General features: G+C 39.9%; 1 protein-coding gene across 1 annotated transcript; it reads left to right on the top strand.

The window, feature by feature from the left end:
* The first annotated feature begins 7,101 nt into the window (after positions 1 to 7,101).
* Positions 7,102 to 19,535, top strand: EPCAM (epithelial cell adhesion molecule). The gene is made up of 9 exons (XM_040224747.1): positions 7,102 to 7,457; positions 10,020 to 10,127; positions 10,685 to 10,925; positions 11,773 to 11,838; positions 12,853 to 12,916; positions 14,077 to 14,178; positions 15,023 to 15,223; positions 16,911 to 16,955; positions 17,630 to 19,535. The coding sequence occupies exons 1-9, from the start codon at positions 7,382 to 7,384 to the stop codon at positions 17,669 to 17,671; spliced, it is 945 nt and encodes a 314-aa protein (XP_040080681.1). The 5' UTR covers positions 7,102 to 7,381; the 3' UTR covers positions 17,672 to 19,535.
* The last annotated feature ends 349 nt before the right edge of the window (positions 19,536 to 19,884 follow it).

Consider the following 19,884-nt stretch of genomic DNA (forward strand, 5'->3'; position numbering starts at 1 on the left):
TGTTGGACCTTGTCCAGTAGTTACCAGGATAAAGAAGTTCCTCACAATTGTGTATGTATACTTGGTTGCTTCAGAGATGCCATTAAACATGAATACTGTTTGAAAAAAAAGCTCTCAGGTTGCATCAGGGCTGTTGCCAACACGATAAATGAGCCATCATAAAGACCTCACCCCTCTCTGATCCCGATAAGGCTAAGGTTAAGGTCCATCTGTGTTTGCTACACTCTTATTTCCTTCTGTCTAGGCCAGAATACAATTTCTAGAACCACCTAATTCCTCTCTCAGCTGTCTTTAAGAAGAACTCTATTCTTTTTACACTGTTGCATTAACTCATACACAAAATAGATGCCCAATATTTATTAATGGTCATGACTCAATCATTCAGGTGGCTATTCACTAAGATGACCACCCCATAGCCCCTACATTACCATACCTCTCAGAGAGACCAAGGCCACTGCACCCCACAAGACTGCCACCACCACTACCCTCTGCGGGTGTGGGCAGTCATCCTGAAGCTCCTGGACCTTCCACTAACTATTCAAAATCCACAAGCTTAGGCTGATTTCCCATCTCTCTCCAAGAGCTTGTCAGGCTAATCCTGTTATGTTTTATATCTCATTTGCCTCAGTCACTGCCAGGAAAACAAGCTCTCTAGGTGACCCAGCACTGGACACTCGGGACTTCCCTGGCAGTTCAGTGGCTAAGATTCCTCATTCAATGCAAGGGGCCCCAGTTCGATCCCTAGTTGGGGGGTGAGACCCCATATGCTGTGCTGTGCTCAGTTGCTCAGTTGCTCAGTCGTGTCCGACTCTTTGTGACCCCATGGACTGTAGCTCACTAGGCTCCTCTGTTCGTAGCGATTCTCCATGCACGAATACTGGTGTGCGTTGCCATGCCCTTCTCCAGGTGATCCTCCCAACCAAGGGATCGAACCCAGATCTCCTGTCAGATTCTTTACAGCTGAGCCACCAGGGAAACCCAGATCCCATATACTACAACTAAATATACCGAGTGCCACAACTAAGACCCAGGGAAGCCAAATAAATAAATAAAAACATTAAAAAAAAAAAAAACCCAAAACACTGGACACTCATCCCAGAATTCCTGAGTTCATCACCTAACCTGATACAACCATTCTCTGCTCTCCCCAAACTCTTCCACCCAAACTGTGCCTTCTGCAACTCCAGGCTGTCACCATCAAACATCCGGCTAGCCACCTGTCGTTTGAATGGTCCCTCAATCTTGTGACAGTAAGTGAACCCGGCGGTTCCTGATCATCCCATCTCCTAAGAAGCCCACTCAGGTAGAAGGCACTCACATCCTGAGCACCTGAGGGCCCGGCAGGATAGTATATGTGCCGCTTGCCATTTCCAACCACTTTCCTTTTCTCCATCTAAACAGCCCCTTTGAAGTCCCTCCTATCATCTTCTGTCCTTCTGGCTCCCTTACTCAAGAACTCACACTGTCACAGATCTTCAACCTTGTTCAGCAGCTGCTTCTCTCTCCTCTCTTGTCTTCACTTTCAAACCCTGCTTAGGTCTCATGGCCCAGCATTTTCATCCCACTGTTGCAAGTATCTTCCCTAACAATCTTGTCCTTCTCTCTTCTGTCATATTGGCCTAAAATAAACCATTCTGGTTGAACCCAACTTCTTACCTCAGCTTGCACCCAAACAGCTGGTTGTTGTTGGAGTAAATCACACAATGTAGTTGATGGATTTCACTTTGAATTGGTGACCCTGAACCTCAAATGAACACTGCATATTGCCCAGCAAATACTATCATGTTTTCTGCCCATTCTAAAATGACTTCTTCCATTTTTCTTTTTTTCCTCCTCAAAATCTGCAAAGCTTTAAGAAGAAATAGAATGTTTACATAACCTCAAAGTATCTCCCCCAGAATATTTATGAAAACTCTGATGGTTTTAACGTATATCCACAGTTCCATTTATTTTGAAAGTTTTGCTTATTTTTTGGCTGTGCTCAGTCTTTGTTGCTGTGCACTTTCCTCTAGTTGCCAAGAGTGGGGGCTACTCTTGAGTGGTTCGAGAGTTTCTCGCTGCAGTGGCTTACCTTGTAGAGCACGGGCTCTAGAGCCCTCGGGCTTCAGTACTTGTGGCTCATGAGCTCCAGAGCGCGGGCTCGGTAGTTGTGCATGGGCTTAGTTGCTCTGAGGCATGTGGGATCTTCCCCGGCCAGGGATCAAATCATGTCTCCTGCATCGGCAGGCAGATCGTAAACCATTGGACCACAAGGGAAATCCCACAGTTTCTTTTTATATTTCATTATTCAAGAGGAGATACTTAACTTCCCTCCCCTTGAGTGTTGGCTGAATATAGGGACATACTCAAATGAAGATTATGAAAATGGAAATATAACAACTTCACAGTGGGAAAACATGGCAACACCACCATATACAAGTGATGCAATGAATTCAAGTAATAAAGTATCCAAGTGATAAATCATATGGATATCATGTACCCTCTGACATGATTCAATGAGAAGGGTGTAACACTGCATAACTCTGTCCACTCACGAGAAAACATCCGACAAACCCCAACTGAGGGACATTCCACCAAAATTAAACTGTACAAAATACTTTTCAAAAGTGTCAAGGTCATGAGTGAAAACGGAAGACTGAGAAATTATCACAGATTGGTGGACACTAAGGAGATATGATGCCTAAATGCAATACGGGATCTTGGCTTGAATCCTGGAACAGTGAAAGATCACTAGTGGGAAAACTGGGAAATTCCCAGTAAAGTCAACAGCTTAGTCAATATGTTGTATCCCCATTAAGTTCGTATGGTTATGTTAGATGCTAACACTAGGGGATACTGGGTAAAGGACATATGAGAACTTTATACCATATTTTCAACTTTTCTGTAAAATCTAAAGTTTCAAAATAAAATTTAAAATAATAACTCTTGGGGGACCTTCGTGGTGGCCCAGTGGCTGAGACTCCACACTCCCAATGCAGAGGGCTCAAGTTGGATCCCTGGTCAGGGAACTAGATCCCACATGCAGATCCTTCATGCCACAAGGAAGATCAAAGATCTGCTGTGCTGCAGCCTGACTCAGCTAAATAAATATTTTTTAAAAAATAACTCATATTTCCTCATCCTCATACTCTTCTTGCAGCTGGTGACCTCACTTCATACCTATTTGATAACTTTAAAGTGTCAGAACTGTTTCATTCTCCACCACCTCATTAGCATCTGCTTCTACCCTTCTGTTATGGTAGGAAACCTGTCCCTACTGGTCTCAAGGGCTCACCCTCCACTCTGGGTGCCGTCCTCCTCTTTCCCTTTCTCAACGTTGTCCCTCCTCCAGTTAATTTCTCATCTCCTTTGCTTCATCGATCTTCCCTTCTTCTGGATCATTTCCATCACCACATAAACATGTATTATCCTTCACATTTGTAAGATCTTTCCTTGAGCCCTCATGCCTGTCATTTTACTACCCTATTTCTCACATTGTCTTGGCTATATAACTTCCAGGGCCCAGTACAAAATGAAAATATGGATGCCTTATTAAAATATTAAGAATTTCAAGACTGTTATGGTAGAGCACTATACCAAGTGTAGGGCCCTTCTAAGTAAGCATGGGGTCCTATGTGACTGTGCAGGTTGCATGTCCATGAAACTGGCCTTGAGTGCTAGACTAGGCAAACTAATTTATGCTAGAAAAAGTCAGAGTTGGGATTTCCTTTGGAGGGAACAGGGATTGTATTTTATATTTTGGGGGTGTGCCATGCAGCTTGTGGAATCTTAGTTCTCCGACCAGGGACTGAAACTGTGCCCTCTGCAATGGAAGCATGGTGTCATAAACACTGGACAGCCAGTGAATTCCTGGCCGAAGTCACACACCACTTAATAAGCATCTACTATAGCCTGGTGGGCTGCCGTCTATGGGGTCGCACAGAGTCGGACATGACTGAAGCGACTTACTTAGCAGCAGCAGCAGCATATGAATGTACTCAATAGCGGGCATGAATACTCAGTCATGTCCAACTCTTTGCAACCCCCTGGGCTGTAGCCAGCCAGGCTCCTCTGTCCACAGGATTTCCCAGACAAGAATACTGGAGTGGGTTGCTATTTCCTTCTCCAGGGTATCTTCCTGACCCAAAGATCAAACCCTTGTCTCCTGCATTGGCAGACAGATTCTTTACCACTGCACCACCTGGATAGCCCACTAAATAGTGTACTAAGTACTTATTATGTAGTGTTTTATATTTTATAAAATGGTTTCAAGGGTAGAAAGATACAGAAAGGGCTTTACGACTAAGGGTCAAGCGTTCTGCTTTGGAGACAAAGTCAACTTTTGAAATGACAAATATAATGATGCTTGATCAAAATTATACAAATAATTATGTACATGTATTAAAGTGGACTCTGAATTATACAGACTATTTTTATAAACCTAAACCAAACTAAGTAATATCCTCCATTCTGCAGAGTACATTCTATGAAACCATTTAGTATATATGAGAAGTAATGTATGAAGAATACAGTTGTATGAATTGCTGTGTTCAGTTGTATGACTACCAGACTGTTAATGAGTATTATCTAGGAGAGAGAGTGATTCACTAATGAGTGGTCAGAAAGAGCTTTCATCATTCTGTCATGTATTTTTGCTTTCTACTAATGCATTGCTCATGAAATAACTAAAATTTTGAGAATTACTAGCCCTTTATAGCAAATATCTAGACATTACACTTTCCTCTAGCTCAGCAGTCCCCAACCTCTTTGGCACCAGACACTGGTTTCATGAAAGACAACTTTTCCACCGACAGGGGTGGGGGTGTAGTTCCGTGATGATTCAAGTGTGTTACATTTATTGTGCACTTTATTTCTATTATTGTTACATCAGCTCCACCTCAGATCACCAGGCATGAGATCCTGGAGCTTGGAGACCCCTGCACTAGCCATCTACAAGGAAAACATTCATCCCATTTTAGGTTTCATTAAATTTTACACACACACACACACACACACACACACACACACACTCTAAAATCTTTGTGAAGAAACTGTACTATAGAATATTGAGTATAAAATGAGTAATTCTCTTAAACAGCACCCTTGTTTTTAAAGAACAGGATACTAACTTTTCTCCAAAACTATATTTATCGTTATCTTTTTTATTTCAAGGGAAAGTCACAACCCAAACCCCTATCATGGCAATATTTTGCACTACCCATTATATCTTTCTTAACCAGTTTCTTTTTCTATCCATTCTTTGTCTTTGATGTTGGTTTTTTAAATTGGATTCTTAACTGATGGGCTGTGAGTTTTGTCAGAAAAGTTTAGATATAAATTTTAAGTCATATTTTTCTTAGTCAAATATTAGATATCAAACTGACTACTGTGAAAATTAAAAAGCAACACCTGTAAAAATTAAGAATAATTTAAAGAGTATACTTGTGTATGAAACTATTAAGAAATGTTCTTAAATACAGCACTGAAGCTACAAAAAATTCGCAAAGTATAAAACGAGAGCAATTTTGAGCAGTGACAAATTGAGAATGAGTTAAGAGCCATAAAAAGAAACAATATCTTGGATGTATATTCAAATACTACAAGTCAGATTACTGTGGTATTTTGTCATTTATTTAATAGTCATGAATACTCAATTCACTTTAATGAAATGAACATTTAATAAACAGCTGTCAAGCTTTTAAAAGATTTGATTTTTCTGGATCAGGTAGATAACAGATTCAGACTTGGCAATGGAATATTTTGCAAACAAAGCCACAATAACCAGTTATTCTTGGGAAAAGTGTGTGTAGTTTGGGGGCTGGCGGTGTGTAACTTCCTGAAACAGCCCAAATGCAGAAGATAACAAAAATCTGGTTGATAGTTGTTCCTGATAGTAATAGTCTTTTCATTTGAAGAAATTTTTGAAAAGATCACAAAGTTTCAGAACTCAGGTCTAGTTCAGATTTTCAGATTTAAAACACTGATAGGATTTCCTTAGGATGTCAATGATCAAATAATTAAATAACTTAATGTCCCAGTAAAATTCACATTATATTGGTATTTATTTCAACAATGTAATTATTTACATTAGGAAAGTTAGGAGAGTTGTTGTTTAGTCCCTAAGCCTTGTCCGACTCTTTTGTGACCCTAAGGAGTGTAGCCCACCAGGTTCACAACACACTTAAATTATTGTTCAATAAAAGCATAATCCATGATTTTATATATATTTGTAAAAATTAATCAAAACTAGTTGAATCTTTAAATTGCCTTTTCACTTTTCCTCTTTTGAACTCTTCGATAATTTAAGCTGGAAAAAAGACTTAAAAATAGGTCATAATGATATTGCAGCTAACAAAAATAACATGAAATACACTTAATACTTTAATAGTTATTAAAAGTTTCACGTCACAACAATTATTTTGTGTAACAACAGCTTGTAATTTGAATTATTTGCGCTGAAATAATTGTCCTTTGTTTCTACTTCTCTATATGTTTGCAATACTTACCAGCATTGTTCTCTAATATTAATCGACCCAGATAATTTCAGTTTCCAGCATTCCCCTCTAAGGGAACACCTTCTTTTAAACCTTCAAATGCTAAAAAAAGCTTATAAGAAATGGAAAAGACATTGAGAATAATTATAAGGAACACGAGTTTGTCATCCTGAGAGCTAGGGAGATTTGTTTTTCTTTTTTTCGCTTCCCAGGCCTACAACTGAACCGCCAGGTAAAGTCAGAGGTCTTTTTAGGGAGGTTGGGACGGCTCTCCCGCTTCTCTTTGTATTCCATTTCGCCGTCCACCTTCCTCCTCCCCGCCCCCTCACTGTTTCCTCCAGACCCCATTTCTTCGAGCTTTCAGAGTGGTGCTCTCACTGGTGAAAAAGAAGGGTCAGGATTTCCCACCTTTCTCCAGGGTCCCACCCGTCCCACCTCACCGGCCGCCGCGGGAGGAGGCACCCGGAGGCGGCGGGGACCGGGCGGACCGGGCGCACACCTGGGAAGAGGCTGGAATCCCAACGGCCGCGTCCCGGGTGGGGGAGGGGAGGGGATCTGTTCCCTGCCCCCGCCCCCCGGCGGTGACATCGCGGAGAACCGGCCGGCGGAGGTGAGCCGCCGCGGGCAGAGACCGGGGCGGGGCCGGGGGCGGGGCTTCCAGGTCGAGCAGGTCTGCTCCGCTCTACCGCGCGCCCAAATCGCGCAGTCCGTCGGCCGGCCAGCACCGTCGTCTGACCCCCAAACACCTCGCTGCAGTCCTCTCGACGCGGACCCGCGCGTCCCACGCCTCACGCCGTCCGGCCGGCCAGTGGCTTGCGACGACCTCCTCTGTCCGCTCGTCCTCGCGGCAGCCCTCGACCCGCCTGGCGCCCTCGCGCTCTAGCGCCCTGGTCCTCGGCGCGCGCAGCATGGCGCCCCCCCAGGTCCTCGCTTTCGGGCTCCTGGTCGCCGCGGCGACGGCGGCGGTGGCCGCAGCCCAGGAAGGTGAGGAGCGGAGTCGTGGGGCTAGGAGGACCGGGGGGCGGGGCGGGGGCCGCGGTGGTGGCGGTCCTCGGTGCCCTAGACGTAGACTGCGGGGAAGGGGCCGCGCTTGCCCGCCTGGAGATGGACGGCGCGGGGCTGCCCAGGCCCCCTGAGGGTGGGAGGTGGCGGGAAGGCGCCCACTCGCGCGGCGGGAGGGAGCAGCCTCGCTTGGCGCTCTGCTCGCCTCTCTGGGAAAATGGCCCAGGGCCGGGGCGGAGGGACCAGTGAGGAACTGAGCGGCCGCGTTCGCCGCCGCCTCGGCGCGCCCACCTCCTCCGGCCCCTGCGCACTTGAGGTTTTGTCGCGGCGGAAACCTGCCCGGACCGGGAGGGGACCCTGCCGCGGCGGCCTTCGGCCCCGCCCCTCCGCGGGCACCTGCGGCGGGCCCCGGATGTGTCTCAGGCGGGCGCCGGTGACTGCGGCGAGGCCGCTGGGGCCGCTCTGCACCTGTGCGGGGGGGCGGGGGAGGAGGGGGGGCGGGGGACGGGGCGTCCTCCTGGGCCCTGACTGCCCGGTGTAGGGATATTTTCTCTTTAAGGATTCTGTAAGTAATGCCAAGTTTATTGTAGCAAATCCAGCTATATCGGTAATCGTAAAGAGTTAAAACAAAGCAATAATGCCACCATTTTAAAAGAATCCTGTAATTAATAATTAGATATATTTTTCTTTCAGACTTTGCTCTAAACATTACCCTAAACCTAAACACATTGTTTAGGTCTTGATCCCCTCCGTCCTCAACCCCCACATTGTATTCAGTTTTCCCTCTTCTTTAGTCTTGAAAAACACGATTAAAATGATATAAAACAATCTATAGCCGGGAAGTCGCATCATTATCCTAATCTTGGACGTGTAATTTGATTCCAGGTTTTCTTACTCTGGAATAAACATCTTGGCCGCCATCTCTTGATTTATTTGTAAGGTGGTGGCTAGCAGTGAGGTGTCGTTTAACCAGATTTCTGGAAAGGCTTTTATTTTTATAGTCTCACCAACAGGGTTCGGCCTAATTCATTATACTTTCAAAATAATGCAGTTTAATCAACTCATGTTATTTCAAGTTCAGTCTGAGAATAAATACTTAATTTTAAATTGCTTTATAGTGGGAATTCCCTGGCGGTCCAGCGATTAAGACTTAATGCTTCCACTGCAGAAGGCTCTGGGTAGGACCTCAGGTTGGGGAACTAAGATTCCGCATGCCCTGCGGCAGGACCAACACAAATTGCTTTAAAGTGGTAACAGCTGCTGTAGGAGTATGTTCAGAAAGTGTGTGCCTAATTGTCATTTTAAAATTTCACTATGTTTAAGCATAACTTTCTGAATATTGAGCTTTAAGCCAACTTTTTCACTCTCCTTTTTCTGCCGTGCTGCAATTCATGGGGTCGCAAAGAGTTGGACACGACTGAGCGACTGAACGGAACTGAACTGAGGCGTAACTTTGTTCTCTGAGCAGGTATATAGCATAGTGCAGTGTAAGATTTTTAACTCCTTGAGGACAGCCACTAGACTTTATTTTTGTGACCCCAATACTGAGTTTAGTGATGGACAGATTATATAGGTGGTTCATATTGATTATAAACAGGGAAAAATTAAAGACAACTTGAGATATGAAGTTTCAATATATCAGTTCTTCAGCCTGTTAGTGTTTGTTTATAATCTCGCACTCTCTTATCTAGACTAATAAAAGAAATTAAATGGACTTGTCAGTTTGAAGTTAAAATGAGCTTTTGAGATAGTAAAAAATATAAATATTAAACTGACATCAGTATCCAGGATGGGCTGCTTAATAGCACTTCAAAATCAGATACTAGGATTTAATTTAGTTAGGAAAGAGGTACCTCCCAATTCAATTGAAAATATAATTTTTCCAAGACACAAAATTGTCCAGGGATTGAGTACGTTTCAATTAAGTCTCAGAAGTATCTCTTATTAATTAAAGGGTGGGAAGAGGGAAGTAATATGAGTTATTCATAGATCCTAGAATTGGCATTTTAAACTTAATTTTTACTTTATATAGGGATCTAGTTGATTTATAACATATTAGTTTCAGGTATATAGCAAAGTGGTTCAGTTATACAGGTACATATATCCATTTTTTCAGATTCTTTTCCCATATAGGTTATTAAAAAAATACTGAGTTCCTGTGCTATACAGTAGGTCCTTATTGATTATTTTAAATATCGTAATGTGTTGTTGATTTTGAGGAAGAGTCATGACCAGCAGGTGAGTGTTTAGCAGGACAGGAGGGAAGAAGCTGAGTCTGGGAGTATCATGAAGGCAAAGCCGAATATGATGTTTGGAGGGTTTATTCTTGGTTTAAAAAAGGAAAGTAGGAAAGCATGCAAATTAGACTTCTATTTAGCATTGTGTCAGCCACTTTAATTGTAGCTGAAAAGTTAAACATTCAGGACCACTCTTTAAGGTGTGTCCCATAACTTGGGGATTATTGTCAGAACATAACTTAGCTGATTCAACATCAGAGTTGATAGTTGCATCCTCATTTTTAAAGTGGATTTTTCCCCCCACCAGGATGTGTGTGTGAAAACTACAAACTGACCACAAACTGCTCTGTGAACACGCTCGGTCAGTGCCAGTGTACTTCAGTTGGTACTCAACATTCCGTCATTTGCACAAAATGTGAGTAGAATATCCTCATTGTCTTTAAGTTTTATTTGATTTATACTTATTTTTTTTTATTGTGCATATTTTAAATTTTATCTTTACTTTATTTTACAATACTGTATTGGTTTTGCCATACATTGACATGAATCCACCATGGGTGTACATGAGTTCCCAATCCTGAATCCCCCTCCCACCTCCCACCCCATATCATCTCTCTGGATCATCCCCATGCACCAGCCCCAAGCATCCTATATCCTGTATTGAACGTAGACTAGCGATTCGTTTCTTCCATGATAGTATACATGTTTCAATGCCATTCTCCCAAGTATAAATTTATACTTCTTTAATTGATATGTCTTGAGGTGGAAGTGTTTAATTGGCTCAAATCTGAATCATGCTATTTTGTCAACGTTATCTCATCTTTGAAGTTTCTTACGATTTAGAAAGTGAACATGAAAACTTATAAAAATCTGTAATAATCTTTGGCCCTGGGAATTTGGAGTAAATTAAATTTTTTCTTTAAACACAAAACTGCAGTTATTTTTCAGTTTGGGATGATACTTTCCTTTCAGTGGCTACTAAATGCTTGGTGATGAAGGCAGAAATGAGTCACTCAAAGTCTGGGAGAAGACGGAAACCAGAGGGCGCCATCCAGAATAATGACGGGCTTTATGATCCCGAGTGTGACGACAAAGGGCTCTTTAAAGCCAAGCAGTGCAACGGCACCTCCACGTGCTGGTGTGTGAACACTGCTGGGGTCAGAAGAACCGATAAGGACAGTGAAATCTCCTGCTCCGAGCCAGTGAGGACCTAGTGAGTTGGGCTGCCTCTCTATTACTTGTTTTCATGCTTTTTGAATTCATTTAATTAAATGTACTTTTGAATATGTAACATGATTTTGTCATTTAGAATTCAAAAGATAGAAAAGAGTGGGCAGTGACAATCCCATCTCAATCCTATCCCATCTCAACCCCCTAGTTGCTCAGTTTACTTCTGTAGAATTCATGTCACATGCCATAACCTTCCAGAGATCTTCTGTGAATTTATTAGCAATGTATTATATCTTATTTTTAAATGTTTTTCCTTTTGCTTATATATTTTTACTTAACACTGTTCAGTATTTTAAAGTTGCATTGGTGTTCAGTGTACATGAACAATTTAAGCTACTCATATATTTGCTTATTTATTGTATTTTAAAGTGAGATATAGTTGTTTTAGGGATTGTGTAATGAAGAGGAATGGAAACACACTCCAGCTAGTTTAAGCCAAAAAGATTTTATTGGGACAGACTGAGACTGGAAAGTTATCCTGGCCAACGCAGGCCCTCTCTCCACTTCTGTCTTCTGGAGGCCTGTGGCCACTGTTCTGTTTTCTCTCAGTGCCCTTTTGTCTTTTCACTTGAATGTGGCCCAACATGACCAGCTAAGCCTTGGCTTTATATGATCTTGACTGTGGTGGCCAGAAGGTCTATGTTAGAATGGCTGAGATCTTTATAAACAATGTCTGAGGGCCAGGGAAGAAATGAAGGGCATATCTATAGTATAGATCCTTTTTCTGTTAATTTCCTTGTAATCCCTTATGGGAATTTTGGTATAAGCTTATTAGGAAAATAATATAAAAGGCAGAGTTGTTACGTTTAATCAATTCTGTCTCTTTATAGCTGGATCATCATTGAACTAAAACACAAAACAAGGGAAAAACCTTATGATCTTCAAAGTTTGCAGTCGTAAGTGCTATTAAATGCATTATATTTGTATAGTTGATACTTAAATCTTCCATCTTACACCATTAGATAAAGTCTTATTACTTTTTCATATTTCTGAAAAATAGGATAATATAAATAATATTTTTTAACTTTAAAAGATAGAGGTACAAGAATTGTACTGATTCTTACACAGTAACCTTTGCTCAGATTCACCAGTGAAGATTTTGCTATATTTTATGAGTATGCATGTGTGTGTACTTTCTGTATCGATCTGAATGTGTATAAATATTATTTCTGCAGAACCATTTGAGAGCAAATTCTAGATAACATGCATCCTGGTCCCTAAATACTATAGTGTATCTTTTCCTTGGGAAAAAAAGGCATTCTCTGACATAATCACTGTACAGTTATCAAATTCAGGAAATTTAACATTAAACCACATTTTTCTAGTTTTCCCAATATTTTTTGTGGCAAATTTTTCCCTTCTAACTCAGAACCCAGTCTATGATCATGCATTTAATTGTTATGACCGTTCAGTCTCTTTAAATATGGAACACTGCTTTGGCCTTTGTCTTTCCAGTAAAATTGAAAATTTTAATACTCAAATTATAAACCATGACATTGATATTTTTGAAGAGTATGACCAAATTATTTTATAGACTGCCCTCAATTTTGGATTGGTCTCATGTTTCCTCATAATTAAATACAAGTAATGCATATTTGATAAAAAACTACTTACAATGACCTTGTGTTCTTCTCAGTACTTCACACTGGGAGGCACACAAGTTCAGCTTGTGCCTTCACTAGTGATGTTAACTGTGGTCGGGGTCCACCAGGTTTCTCCTCTGTGGAGTTACCATTTTTCTCTTTGTAATTAATATAATCTGTGGGCAGGTACTTGGATACTGTGTAAATGTCCTGTTTCTATTAAAACTAGAACTCAACAGTGTTTGCATCAATGTGAATTATTATTTTTGGAATATGGATTATTTTGATGATAGTTGCAAAATGGCATAATTTTTTTTCTATTTACAGTGCACTCAAGGAGGTAATCACAGGTCGTTATCAACTGGATCCAAAATATATCACAAATATTCTGGTAAATTTTTTTTTTTTTTTTTTAAGCAGATGGGCTTTAACAGAGAGTTGGTTGGACAGTTTGGTTTGGGTATGATTTTTCATAGTGGTTGAACTATATTTGAATAACACTGTAAGCCCTGGGCTCTTAATCTAAAGAATCCCCTGTTATTGCTTTTCTTCCATACTCTTGAAAAACCTCAGTTTACCCTTACAGAAAAGGTAGTGTCTCTTAGTTTCCCCAGCACATGCCAGTCTTTTTACCTTGGAAAATCTTTCTCTCTGGTTGCTTTTGGCAATATTTACTTTTGTTTTTATTGTTGTTCGGTTGCGTCTGATTCTCTGCGACCCCATGGACTGCAGCAGGCCAGGCTTCCCTGTCCTTCATTATTGACTGGAGTCTGCTCACACTCATGTCTGCTGAGTCAGTGATGCCATCCAACCATCTCATCCTCTGTCACCCCCTTCTCCTCCTGCCCTCAATCTTTTCCAGCATCAGGGTCTTCTCCAGTGAGTCGCTCTTCACATCAGGTGGCCAAAGTATTGGAGCTTCAGCTTCAGCATCAGTCCTTCCAGTGAATATTCAGGATTTCCTTTAGGACTGACTGGTTGCTTTAGGATTGACTACTTACTTTAGGATGCTACTTAGTCCTGTTTTCTTTGGTTTCAGGAGCTAGTCTTTAACCAGTTAGCCCTTCCTTAACTCGTTCAACTCTGGTTGAAAAATGCTCGAATAGTGTGATGGAATTCTTTCAAGGCAAAAAATTGATACCATTTTTTAAAAGACTTTTTGGTAGGGATATGTTTTTTTCCTTCCTAAAAGCAGAACATGGTAAATGCTTTTGGATTGCATTTCTTTAGCATTTTAGTAAGTGAGGTACTTTAATATCTTGTTCAAAATCTTTTCAGGAAAAGAATTCTCTTTTGAAAAAAAAACTATAATTATCTTTGTTTGCATTGCTGTTTTATTCTGTCCCTTGGATTGATTTAAAACCTTCCAAAGATTTTGATTTATTGTTAATGATAAACCAAATTATCCACTAATGACAAGAAACACCAGCATATGCAGGTTACAGACAATCAAACACTGAATATTCTGATTGTTGAACAATGATATTTTCATATTTTCATATTTTGTTATAGTAAGAATAATTTCTATTTTTTACTCCCCCCCCCCCCCAGTATGAGAATGATGTTATCACTATTGATCTGGTACAAAATTCTTCTCAGAAAACTCAGAATGATGTGGATATTGCTGATGTGGCTTATTATTTTGAAAAAGATGTGAGTATAATCTTTCTTATTTTATCCCTGTTTTAGAAATGTCTTTCATCTGTTTCTCTTTTAGATCAACCATTATGAATAAATATTCTCCAAGTGGTTCTCATGTGGCAATTAACTTTGTCCTCTTTTTTGTTCACATGCACCTTTCTTATACCTTTTACTTGTTCATATATTTATGCCTTTTTATCAAATTGTTATGCCTAGAATATCTTCTCTCTTATGATTCTTGTTACCTCTTTGGCAGTTATTTAGCTTGTGAGTCTAGTCTTCTCTACTATAATTTCTATGAACAAGAGATTCTGTAAAAATTCCTGTTTAATTGGTAGGATTAAAATGTGTGTTTAAACTTGAATATACTAAAGTGAGCTATTTTCGGATGAAATTTGGGATTCACTTCAAAATAACCAGGCTAGGGAATTACCTGGCCATCCAGTGGTTAGGATTCTGCTTTCACTGCCAAGGGCCCAAGTTCAATCTCTGGTCATGGAACTAAGATCTCACAAACTGTGCAGTGTAGCCAAGAAAACCAAAAAAGTACCCAGGCCAAGGGGAGGCTAGAGGGTTGGGAGAGAAGGAAGAATAGATAAGACTGGCCCTGTGTTTATATTATTGAACCTCAGTAATAGGTATATGGACCTCATTATACTATAATTTTTACTTTTATATATGTTTGGAAATTTCCTGTCATAAAGTTTTTTTTTTTTTTATTTCAATGGGTGAGACTGTTATCACCAAAACCATAAAGATTCTTGGCAGCAGTTCTTTTGGTACATAATTGGCACATAATTCATGGCCGTGGTAGGTTTTTCTTAACTATTTTAAATTGCTTTTCTCCTCAATATAGGTTAAAGATGAATCCTTGTTCAATTCCAAAAGGATGGACCTGAAAGTAAATGGGGAACTACTGGATCTGGATCCTGGTCGAACTTCAATTTACTATGTTGATGAAAAACCACCTGAATTTTCAATGCAGGGTCTACAAGCTGGTATTATTGCCGTCATTGTGGTTGTGGTAGTGGCAATTATTGCTGGAATCATTGTGCTGGTGAGTTTGGAACAAGTAAAATTTCATTTAAGGATCTTTTCTTTCAAGAAATGGTGATAGTATGAAAGAGCCCCAACCATGTTCCAAAATAAGTTAATGAAACAAAATCTTCATTTGTGTACTCCTTTATGCTGAATGAATCTGTTGTATTTCTGGTCCCTTTTTGTAAAATAGTCAGCCTTATAAAGCAAGAAAGGATGCTGATCTGAGAAAAGCTTGTAGCTGAGCCCTTCACAGGTCGGTTATGTTGCCAGTGAGTAGCCAGTGTCCTTTAGTTGTCCTCACTGCACACAGGAGTACAATTTAACACTCTTGCCTTTGTGCTCAGGTTAAGTGCAAAATAATCTGAATTTACAAACCGTTCAGTGAGATGAAACTGCATTTCATTGAACACATTGTGGACACATGTTAACACTGAAACACAATGTTAACATAAAAAAGAATTAAAAGAGATAAACATGAAGCCACAGTTTAAATAAAAGAGTAGTAAACTGAACTTAGCAGTGCTTCAGAAGAAGACCATATCACCTGAAGAAGCAGGGTTTGTTGTAGATACGTAAGGAAATCTTACCAATGTGACAGAATAAAGACAGATTTGAGGGTATACGACAGCTTACATTTTTTGCTATCCATCTGGAAGAAAACAAAAGATGGATTCCTATTTCACCCCACCAGAGCTGGCCACATTGCTCAACTGTGTGTGAATAGCACCTTCTGAAGCACAGCAGCACAAAAGGAGTGGGCCAGTTAACTTGTGTTCAAACACAAATTCTGGATGGGTTATAGTTCAAAATGTTATAGAGTAAAATAAGTCTCAAAATTAATTTATGAAATGTTTGTACAACCTTGTAGTAAAAGAAATCAAGTAAGGTGGGAAATCTGGAGTCCATGAAGGAAGTCATATATTTGATTTCATTGAAATTAAGTATTTTGTATGGCAGAGATGCTGTAAAGTGAAAAAAAAATATGTATATCAATGATAGGCTCAGGGAAAATATTCACTATGAATAAAACAAAAAAATGTTATTATGCATAATATATAAAGAGTTCTTACAAACTGATGAAACTAAAGAAAGAAATGGTAATAGGTGTGAGCAGACAATTTATAGAAAAGGAATTCCAGACGGCAAATAAATACATGAAAGGTTGATCATAGGAATCTAATTGTCCTACAGAAATAAAAGCACAAGTAATAAGGAAGCATGGTCAAGGTCATTTATTATGTTGCTAGTAAGGGTTAATCTGGAAAGAGCCTGAGTATACATCCAGAGGAGAATGGATAAGTAAACTCTGGGGCATCCATGCTGTGGAATAAAACGGCTACTAAAGAGAAAGAGTTCTATCCATAGCTTTTCATCTGGAAGAATTCCTGTGATGTGGATACAGGCTTTGTAAAGAGGGAAATCATATCGCATGGTCCCATTTTTAGACCCCCAAAACTTACATGCATACATGTTATATTCGTATTAGGATGGAACAAGATGTGGAAGAGTGAACACTAGGCTGTTAAATTTCATTGAAGATTGTTCATTGTTTTCTTGATGCATTTAAAAAACGGTATCTATGGATTTTAAAATTAAATTTGTTCAGATCAGAATTGTGTTCATTAAAAGTATATATGTCAATTTAGACTAACTTTTTGTTTGGGTAGCAGTCCTCAAATAGTAATCATTTTTCTTCCACTTAGGTTGTGTCCAGAAAGAAAAGCATGACAAAGTATGAGAAAGCTGAGGTAAGTGGGTTATTTAATTAAAAGGCCCTTGTTTAATCTCTTATTCCTCATAATCACTATACCTTCCAGACACTAATGGATCTCAACTACACTTGAGTCCCTACAGTGTAGACCTTAGGATCTTAGGGAGAGTCTCACAGTACAGACCAGATTATATTGAATTCTGACCACTTAATAGCTGGGTGAGTTGTTTAACTTCCTTTAAGCCTCCATGTTTCCTTTATCTGTAAGATGGGATGATAGTACAGACCCTTTGTAAGGATTAAAAAGTGTCAGTCCCACGCTTGCCACACAGCAAGATGTTTGCCATCTGGAGTAGTTGTCATTACCTTGTCTTGGTTCTGTCTACAATTAATTTTGCAACCTGAGACAAAAATCATTTAATTTTAAAGTTCAAGTCCCTTACCCATAAAAAAGACTGATAATAGAAAATGGTTCTACCTTAGATATTTAGCTTACCTTCCACTTCTCTCTGACTGGCCATCTTATCACTAAAAAGCAATTTGGATCATGTATTCAATGTATATTTCCTTGTAGTACACTTTTTAAAAAATTTTAAATGTCATAAATGTGGAAGAGAATTTTCTTGCTTTTTGTTTTTTAAGCTATTTTCAGAGTGAACAAAAAATTGAAAAATTATTAAATTTTCTTTTCTTTTTCCCCCTCTATTTCAGATAAAGGAGATGGGTGAGATGCATAGGGAACTCAATGCATAACACTAGTTTGAAGAATAACTACAAGAAGGGAAATTAGTAAACAGACTCAGATTATAAACATGCTCATGGGGCAAAGAGAAGATCTTTGAAGACCACTGTTGTGTTGTTAGTTAACATCATATGTTTGTACTAGTTAAACCTGTTCTCAAAATATAAACAGTTTGAAATTGACTTTACCAATCTTAAAATTTGACTACAAGTGTCCTATAGATACAGATCTAAAACCCATTGAAGGGCGTGCATTAAATATGCTTCCACAGTAGTCTGAATGACTACTGTCTTGTCCATTTGTGATTCAATAGCTGCTTTCCTATTTACTTTGAGTCTTGTACATACAGACTTTTTTTATGTACTATGAAATAAACATTAAAAAAATGTTTCCTAACTTTTGAATCACACTGAATCAAATTTCATAGTATACACATAAGATAATAGGTTAAGAAATGCTCTCAATGCTAGCTACAAATTAGAATTTGCATGAGTCCTTATAATCACGGATGTGTGCTTGTATGCGTGCTAAGTGGGTTACCATTTCCTCCTCCAGATAATCATGTATACTCAATATAAAATTAATAATGTATAACTTCACAGAAAAAACAAGCAATTTTATTCTGAATCCATCTAAGATTCTATTTCAGACAAAGTGGCATTTTGGCAAACTAATACCTTAAGGCTGCATTTATGGACAGTGTTGTGGAACGTGAATTCCATGGTTGGTTGTATTAGAAGCACCAGTTTTTCAACAGAATAATTATGGTACAAACACATTTTATATGAAGTTAAAGTATCCTGAAATACTTTGCTTTTTGATAAGAAACTTTTGAAAATACTATGAAAAGAAAATTTTTAAAGCTGTATTTAAGCATTTACCTAGGATTTTTATCCCTTCCGTAGTAGGCAGAATTCTAGGATGGCCCCTAAGATTTCTTACCCATGATATATATGCTCTATATAATTCCTTCCCTTGGAGTGTGGGCAGGATCTGTGATATGATAAGGTGATAACTCCGAGATTCAGTTACATGACGAAGGTGAAGGGATTTTCCAGATGCAGTTATGATCCCTCTTCACTTGACTCAAAAGGGAGATTACAAAAGAATGTCTACAAGTAGGAGACAAAAAGCGGAAATAGATGTACTCTCTTGTTAACTGTAAAGCAGACTGCCATGTTTTGGAGAGAGTCGCCTATCAGGAAATGGCTGGGCAACCGTGGCTGCTGAGGGCCTCAGTTGCTCAACCATGGAAGTGAATTCTCAAACGACCTCAGAAGAGGACTACAGCTCTTGATGAGATTGCACCCTGGTGACATTTTCACTGCAGTCTTGAGACCCTGATAAAAAGACACTATGCTTGGACTCCTTTCTCAGAAAGTGAAGTCATAAATGTTTATTAAGATGCTAAATTTGTCATAATTTGTTATGCGGCAACAAAAATCAGTCCTCGAAAGTAATGAGAACTTTAAAGACAAATAGCAGACAAATATGAAAATAGATAAAAGGAACAGCCATTACCCTAGCTCTGAGACCGCACCCAGGGAAGAAACCGTATACACCCTGGGCTGGAGTTTAGACCTGGGAGAGGGCTGATGAAGAGCAGAGAAGTTCCTGTGGTGTTGCACTGGCAGAACTTGTCGAAAATCTCTTTTGGAATTTACTGGAAAAATTTGTCCTCAAGAACACGAGTCATCAAACTACAGCCTGCAGCCTGGTCTATCACCTGTTTTCAAAACTGGGAGCTAGAAATGGTTTTTGCATTTTTAACCGGTTAAAGAAAAATGGAAAGGATATTTCACTATATGTAAAATAGTGTAAAATATTACATGGAATAAAAATTTAAGTGTCCACAAAGTTACTGGAGCACTGCTACACTCACTTGTTCATGTGTTGAGTATGACTGTTTTTCACTACAAGGGCAGCTAATTGTGACAGGCTGACCTTAATGGAAAGTAAAGCCTCACTACTCTGGCCCTTTACAGAAGTTTGTTGACTCTTGTTCTAGGATGCTAAGGGAAAGATCTGACACCTAAGGCACTGTACAAAGCTGACTTTTACAGGTGGGGTGTGGGGGGCGGTGCTCAGGGAAGCTGCCATCAGCTGCCCAGGGCTGCAGAATCCCTGGGTGCTGCCACAGCTGGGCAGCGGGGGGAAGTGGAGGGTGCCACAAGGGAAACAATACCCTTTCCTCTTGCAATGTTGCTCCAGCGCCCTCTTCTGA

Source organism: Oryx dammah, unplaced genomic scaffold (assembly GCF_014754425.2).
Source record: "Oryx dammah isolate SB20612 unplaced genomic scaffold, SCBI_Odam_1.1 HiC_scaffold_25, whole genome shotgun sequence".
Classification (NCBI taxonomy): domain Eukaryota; kingdom Metazoa; phylum Chordata; class Mammalia; order Artiodactyla; family Bovidae; genus Oryx; species Oryx dammah.